General features: G+C 30.1%; 1 protein-coding gene across 1 annotated transcript; it reads right to left on the minus strand.

The window, feature by feature from the left end:
• Positions 1-6,111: 6,111 nt before the first annotated feature.
• Positions 6,112-8,284, minus strand: LOC111404681 (zinc finger BED domain-containing protein RICESLEEPER 2-like). The gene is made up of 5 exons (XM_023033454.1): positions 7,859-8,284; positions 7,249-7,715; positions 6,970-7,082; positions 6,280-6,897; positions 6,112-6,164 (listed from the first exon to the last, which is right to left on the minus strand). The coding sequence occupies exons 1-5, from the start codon at positions 8,282-8,284 to the stop codon at positions 6,112-6,114; spliced, it is 1,677 nt and encodes a 558-aa protein (XP_022889222.1).
• Between the last annotated feature and the right edge of the window lie 27 nt (positions 8,285-8,311).

The raw sequence follows: 8,311 nt of genomic DNA on the forward strand, positions 1-8,311 counted from the left end.
GGGATTTTGGGTGTGTTCCTGCTGTAATAAATCCAAATTTTGTTCGCACCGGAAATGGGTGGAAACGTGGGGAAGTTTCGGTAGGGTGGGATGTTTCAATTTTAATTTTTTCTTTTTTTTTTAAAATTCATTTTCGGTACATGTTATCTTTATTTTACTGGTTATTAACCAAACTCAAGGCATCTCCAAAGGAGACCAAAATGCACTAAATTTGGGTTCAAAAGGCCTCCAATGTATCACCAATCTTTGCATCATTTTGGTGCAAAATAGTGCAAGGTACGGTTGGACAAAACTCTCGAACCGAATCGAACTCGAACCGAACTGAATCCGACAGTTCTTCTCAAATTAAATACCCGAACGGGTATTTTAATCAAGAACCGTCGGGTACGATTCGGTTCTGGTTCTAGGCCAAGACCCGAAGAATCGAATCTCTTTAATTTTTTTATTTTAAATAAGCAAAATTATTTTTTTTTCTAAATAAATTTCTTAACTAGTTAATTTACTTTAAACCACAAAATATGATTTTTCTATTTCTAATTTTCAGTTCAAAATCAATTTAATCAAATTGACCTGAATTTTATCCAAATCTGTTACTCTACTGTAGTGTCGTTTCTATTGGAGAAAATCGAATTAAAGTCAAATTAAAGCTCTACAACATCTCTCTTAAATATTTTGAGCTCGCTATCTTTCTCTTTTTGTGATTTTAATAATCAAATTTATGAAGAATTCAGTAAAGAGAGATGTAAAAGACACATAAGATTGGACTACGTTATTTTGTAAGAGCTAATATTGAACACATCATTAATTAAATTAATGTAACTTTGTATATATTAAAAAATTTAATTATAATACGGAACCGAATGGAACTGAATCGAACCGAACCGAACCCGAACGGTTCCATAATTAAATTTGAACCCGACGGTTCCACTTATTAAATATCCGAAAATTTCCGGTCGGTTCGGTTCTCATTAGAACCGAACCGAACCATGTCCAGTTCTAGTGCAAAGTGAATAGTGTTGCAACATAAATGATGTAAAGTCAATTTTACCATTTTTTTTATTTGCCAAACAAATTGATGAAGGGTATTTTTATCATTTGTGTTATTGTTATTATTATTATTGTTATTATTATTATTATTATTATTATTATTATTATTATTATTATTATTATTATTATTATTATTATTATTATGTGCATTTAAAATAAATTTTAATAATGTAAAAAAAGTTAAGGAATTAATTAAATAAGAATAATAAAATAATAGTTAACGAATTTAATATTTTCATTAATTTAAAGTAATTATTTTTTTAGTAATTTATGTATTTGTAAAATAAATAAAGAAAATAACTTTTCAAATAAATAAATTGTTAAGAATATAAAAAAAAAAGTGAAAAAAAATAATTAAACATTATGCATTTGGTATAAGTTTTGGTGTAATGGTTGGAGATGATTTTTAATTTGCTGTAAAATAGTGCAAAATATACCACAAATTTTGGTGCAGAGTTGAAGATAACCTAAAGATTCAATTATAATTTTATTTAAACTTTGATTTTTAAAGGCCGAATTGATGATTCTCATTAAAAAAGGATTACAGACACAAACATGATTTGGATTCCAAATCTCAAAATTAAAGCTTCAAGATCATCATCATAAGATTCAAGGGTTCGAAACCCTCAGTCTTATATACCAAAAAAATAATGAAACCCTATCATCTCTTTCATTATCTTACCTGGCTTTTCGTGTATGAAATTGGTTTTTGAGCGCATATTGGCCGCCAGTTGAGCCGACCATATCAAACAAAATTTAATAATTTATTTATATTTCGTTAAGTTGGTGTGCTTATAAATTATTAATAGGGATATAGAAAGGTAAGATGAGTTGGACCAAGCCAAAGACAAAATAGGCATGCTAGAACATAACATGTGAAATGGGAATCTACTTTTTACTACTACTTTTTTGGCTTATCTTATTGTGCCTTGAAGAAGCACCAAATGGACATTAGGCTCGAAAGAAACTATCATTAGTTTCAAGTACAATTCCAATATCTTATGCTTTATAATAAAGTGATCTTAATGCTAAGGCATTAAACAACCATGTGATGTGACACTTGCCATGATAAAGTGTGTAGTTGTTTATAAACTTTTTTTTAATAGTCGTGGAGAAATCAGGATCTCTTTAAATATTCCTATTTTTAAATATCGAAAGTTTTATTATAATCTTATTAAAAGGACCTTTCACCGGCCCATTATTCTATATTGTGGGACTGGGAACTACTAGAGAAGTTTTGAGGGGCTTGTTGAGATCCTAAGGGCTACTCAAAACTCGTGCATAAGATTCAAATGCTGTTCGGTAAAAGAACCGAGTTACATAACTCGCGCAATCGACATAATACACATATATGGGAGTCGGGATTATTTTATTCATGGGAGACCCACGTTGGCTATGTGAGGGTGCGGTCACCTAGAGTGTCAACGGCGCGGATCGTTTGGCATTTTCTTTGGTAAAATTAGTCTTTTAAAGAAGGGATAATATCAAAGCCATCTATTGAGTTTTATGACAATATCAGAGGCATGTTCTTAAATTTGAAAATCAAGCTTACTTTCCATATTTTCTAGTTTTGAGTATGTTACTTTTTTAAGCCATATAACATTTAAAAATTAAGTTGATATATCTAACGTGAAAACAAATATTGTCTACAATAAAATAAATTGTAGTTAATTTGCTTAAAGTAAACTATAAGAAATTATGATGATACGTTAGATACAGAGCTCGTTTGACATAATTTAAATTTTAATAATATAAATTTACTTGTTAGATACAGAGCTCGTTTGACATAATTTAAATTTTAATAATATAAATTTACTTACTTCTATGATTGTCTTGTTTTTTGTGAATTATATGTTATCAGACGAATTGTGTATGTTTTTTTATATAATATATATTATTTAATTTAACAAGATTGCTATTTATAAGTACAATGAAGTATCAAACGATCAAAAGGATGTTAATATATTATTTCAAAATATTATAATGATTAATATATCAAATTAAAATATTATATAACATGCTCGCCATTTAATAATACATTTTGAAGGTTTATAATGTTTTAGTGAACTAATTACACAATTTTTAGCTGAACTTTATATGAATTGTAAAAAGTAATGTTTATATTTAATATTTTATTTTAATTTATGAATATGAAAATTTATTGAGAAGTGCAGTTGTTATATTTAACTTATGTATTGACAATTATATCGTTAATTAAAAATATTAAATTCATTTATTATGAAATTCTTCAACAAATTTTAGATTTTAATGTCCACTCGCATGCATATTCAGTATTGTATAAGCACACAGTCTTTAAGTATTAATTTATTATTAAAGGAACAAATCAAATTGCAAATAATTATAAAAAAAAAATCACACACATACACACACATATATATATTTTCTTTTTTTTTCTTTTTTTTTTCACAATGAAACTTTAAGTATATCAACCTCATAGTAGATAATATATGACTCAAAAAGTGATAAGGGGAAGTATATGATACTGAAAGTATGAGGAAATATCTTTGATATTATCATAAATATCATGGAGTATTCCAATATTGTCTCTTAAAATATTCAAGATTTCAAGTTCCAAATTAATCCTTTATGTTATTTCAAATGGAATGCCGTACATAAAAATAGAAGTATAATACTTGTAACATGTACAAGGATATGTAAATTTTGTTGATCTAAATAGCAGTATTTTGAAAAGCGCGCCTATATGCGAGACGTAAACAAAGCGCTTTGCCTTATTAGTAAGCACGAATTATGAGTGAATAGGTGCATCTACAAGTGCTTTATTATTTATGTATTTATTTTTATCATTTTTCCCTTTTTAAAAAAACCTTTTATTTATTTTAGTTTATTAATTTTTTTTATTTTTTTAAATGATTTTTTTTTTACTTTAGTTTTAAGTTTCTAAATGACTTTATCTATACAAAAATAAAAAAATGATTTTATCTGATAAAAATTTAGATAAGATTTAAGCTATTATGCTCTCTATACTATGCAATAATGATTTTCAGATTTATGGTTTTCTTGGAAACTTTGAAAGTATTTATGAAGTTCCTATAAATTTTTTAAGTATGAATTGTTTAGTTGAAAGTTGAAACTATGAAAATAGTCTAGTTTTTTCATTTCGAAAACTTTAAAATTCTATAATTGACTAATTATAAGAATTATTAAGTAAATATTATATTTTATAATTTTAGATATATGGTACGTAGTATTTTAATTATTATATTATTTTTGCAATGATTAAGTATTTAAAATAATAATAATAAATGTAACTTTTTTTTTACACACTACAAAAAAAGGGCTCCAACGACCAACCCTTTAGCGACCATAAAAAAGTGGTAGCTATAATATGCTTTCACAGACCACAGATTGGTCGACGCAAGGCGTTGGTATGCTAAAATTGAAATATTTTTCGGAACTCTTTTTGCAACCACAGAGCTGGTTATCATTTTTAGCAATCATAAAATGTTGGTCGCTAAATAATCGGTCGTTGCATATTCAGCGACCAACTAGTGGTCCCTGGTAGAATGTTCCAACTATCAAATTAGTTTAGTCACTGAAAGTCTTGGCGAAATTACCCCCTCTTGTTTTTTCCATGTTTTTTAGATTCTTCAGTGACCAAAGAATGTGGCTGCTGATTAGTACAATGTTCCAGCGACCACAATATGGTCACATGTTGTATAACTTTTAGCGATCAAATTTACTTGGTTGCTGGAACACTTGGCGCCATCACTCCTGCTTATTCTTTTCCACATTTTTACTTTTACAGCGACCAAATTGTTTGGTTGCTGATTAGTACAAGGTCCTAGCGACCGCTAGTAAATATCTTTCAGCTACCAAACTTTTTGGTTGCTGGAATACTTGACGCCATTTTTGCCACTTATTTTTCAACTTTTTTTTACTTCCATAGTGACCAACTTTCGTGGTTGTTGATTAGTATATGATTTTGACATCCATAATCGACCATACTATACTCTATACTATGCTTGCCAGAATACCTTTTTTTATTATTATTTTATTTAAAGGAGGGTGGTACCTTCGAAATTTTATTAATTTGCCCTTATTTGTGGCGGAGGATATCATGGTTACATATGAAAATAATGAAAGCAATAGATGAGAAAAACTACTTCCTTTACAATAAAAGTAATTGTTAAAGAACAAATGTAAAGCAATAAAAGTGGAAGTACTACTTTCCTGCGTGGTCCCTATTGATACATCCAATAGAAGAATGAGACTTTGATAGGTATGATAGGGCTCCAAAGTACACGAAATGAATCATGCACTGGTCTGCACTATCTATCACGTTGATTTAGTGGTAGATCTAACATCTGATGTAACCCTCCAAAACATAGCAGCATTTCCACAATCTGCTCTACCACTTGTTTTTCATATTACCAATTCTGAGCGTTCACAAGCGAATCAGTTTTTAGTGGTTTTAGTAGCGATTTTTAAAACTGTTCGACCTATGCTTGGAAGTTTATTATTCATCGGTTCTGAATGTTTCTAAAAATGATAAAATTACGTGTACCTCCCTTGGTAAAATTTTCTTTTATATGAAATTTTTGTACTCATAAGTGATATTTTACTGATAGATTTTTTTTTCATATAAGTTAATATTTGATTTAAAAAACTAAATGAAAAAATTTAAATATTAACTTAAAATTTTTCGTTAATATTTTCGTTAATAATTGTTCGCTTTAAGGTAGGGGTGAACACGGTTCGGTTTGGGTGGTTTGTGCTCTATTTTCAACTCAAGCCATTTTGTGTGGTTTGAAATTTTTTCAAACCAAACCAAACCATTATTTGTGATTCGGTTCGGTTTAAATCCACGGTTTATCTATCGACATTATAACAATATGTTTAAAACAAGTTAACATATAAATGTAAACGAGAACTAATAATGTTAATTGTTAAATTATATTCATATTTGTCTAAAATTCGATATATAAACAAAAAGCATATTATCAAATTAGCATCTAGCAACAGGCACTCCGCTCAAACTTTTGTGAGCAATAATATCAAAATAAGTACAAGAGTACTAACCTCTCATTTGATAAAAATTGGATCACTGCTCCCTGTTGTAGAACATGATTCGGCCTCTGCATGATACGCAAATAACAAATTATTTATTAGTCCTTATTAATGATATTAACAAGCAACTAAGAAACAATATGAATAAAAATATCAAAACTGATAATAGAAAATAAATGTCACCTTCTACTGCTTTCGCCGAGTCATTCAATAATTCTACCTCGTCCAAATATTGGCGAAACACTATAGGTTCATTGCTGCTATGCAACCAATTCTTCGTGCATATTAAGGCCTCAACCATCTTTGCACTCAATGAACTCCTAAAGGAGTTAAGAATCCAACCACTCGTGGAAAATGCCGACTCTGAAGCAACCGTGGATATTTGAATTGCTAATACATCTTTGGCAATTTTAGAGAGAATTTTGTACTTGTGCACATTCAATTTCCACCATACTAATACGTCAAATTTGGGATTGGTTAAATCTTCACAATGATCAGACAAATAATCAACCAAATCATTCTTCTCAGATTGCATGTTTTGCATAAGTTTAGCTTTAAAAATAGAAGGAATTTGTTTAGAAAGACCAAAAGTAGGTTGTGAAGGACTTGAGCTACTATTTTTGGTAGCCTCCTTTGATGAAGCCGATGGTGGAGTGATTGGAGTCGCCATTTCTTCATAGCATGCATACAACCTGTGAAGTGTTTCTTCAACTCTTTTTAACAACATTTTTGCAATTTCTACATCGTAAATAAGTTCGAACCCGACTTTAAGAAGTTCCAACTTGCATCTTGGGTCAAGAACTGTTGCAATGAACAACAACTGATTAAACTTTTCAACATAGCCCTAATACTTATCATATTTTTTCCGCATACTAATTGCCATGGATCCCATCAAAGTGTTAGGCTGTTTAGCTAATTCATTCAACTCTACATGAATTTCACATATTTCTTGAAAGAAAGAGTTAGAAGTTACATACTTCGAGCCACTAAATTTTAAAGTCATTTCATAGAAAGTCTTCAAGAACCTAACAAATACTCTGCTCGATCCCATTCGACATGTGTTGGTGGTCCATTTATATTTCTTCTATCGGTCATTAAAATAATTTGTATAGTTTCCATCGCTTTCCAAAATAACAAATGTTTTTTTTAAACTTCGTAGCAGCCTGCAACATCAAGTATGTGGAATTCCATCTAGTTGTAATATCCAAACACAACAAAGCTCGAGACTCAATATTTGCTTCCTTGCAGCTCTCCTTGAACCTGTTTAGTCGTTCTGGGGAAGATCTAACAAATCTCACTGCATTACGAATAGCTGAAATAGCATGACTTATTTCTTTCAAGCCATCACAAACAATCGGATTGAGTATATGAGCACAACACCTCATATGAAGCATTTTTCCACCTAGTACTAGACCGTCCTTCTTCTCCTCAAAACAACTCTTCAATCTCAATAATGCTACATCATTCGAAGAGGCATTATCAACAGTTACACAAAAAATCTTATTAATTCCCCAGTCTTTAAGACAAGAAATCAACTCCTTTCCCACCATATCTCCTTTATGGCTTGGGACTTGAATGAAACTTATAATCCTTTTTTGAAGTTTCCGATCATTATCAACCTAATGAGCAGTTAAACACAAATAACTAACATTCTGTATTGACGTCCAACAATCAATAGTTAAAGAAACTCTATGTTGACCCAACTCTTTCTTCAATTTCTTCTTCTCATTTAGGAACAAATTATATATATATCTCTTGCTACTGTCATCCTTGAAGGAAATACAAAGCTTGGGAAAAAATATCTTGTGTAACCCTGAAAACCTTCATCCTCCACATGTCGAAACGGTAACTCAGACAATATGAAATACGTTGTAATCTGTTTTCTAACTTCTTTTTGAGCAAACTTGACAGATTCTTCATGACTATCAATACCCTTAGAAAGCTCTTCGATTTTTAACATATTATAACCGGTCATTTTCTTTTGCTTTTTATCTTGAACTCTATATGGATACTTCTTGCACAAATGCATGATATGATTCCACAATGTACTAGTTCCGCAGTTTTTTGCATGATGCTTATATGTTTGCCTACAATAATTACATTCTGCCTTCTCATCTCCTCGAATTTTAAAATGATCCCACACCTCGGACCTTTTGTTTCCCTTCTTGCATTTTCCTTCCAATTTCATATCTTCAGGGTCATCCTCTAATGGAAT

This window comes from Olea europaea, chromosome 11, assembly GCF_002742605.1.
Source record: "Olea europaea var. sylvestris chromosome 11, O_europaea_v1, whole genome shotgun sequence".
Lineage (NCBI taxonomy): Eukaryota > Viridiplantae > Streptophyta > Magnoliopsida > Lamiales > Oleaceae > Olea > Olea europaea.

Excerpts from the sequence above, each read along its gene's own strand:
- LOC111404681 (XM_023033454.1), bottom strand. The coding sequence starts at position 8,284 with ATGAAATTGGAAGGAAAATGCAAGAAGGGAAACAAAAGGTCCGAGGTG. Across the intron at positions 7,083-7,248 it reads ATGTTGCAGGCTGCTACGAA|TGGCTCGAAGTATGTAACTT; the intron begins GTTTAAAAAAAA and ends TTTAAAATTTAG. Across the intron at positions 6,898-6,969 it reads GATGGGATCCATGGCAATTA|TTCTTGACCCAAGATGCAAG; the intron begins GTATGCGGAAAA and ends TCATTGCAACAG.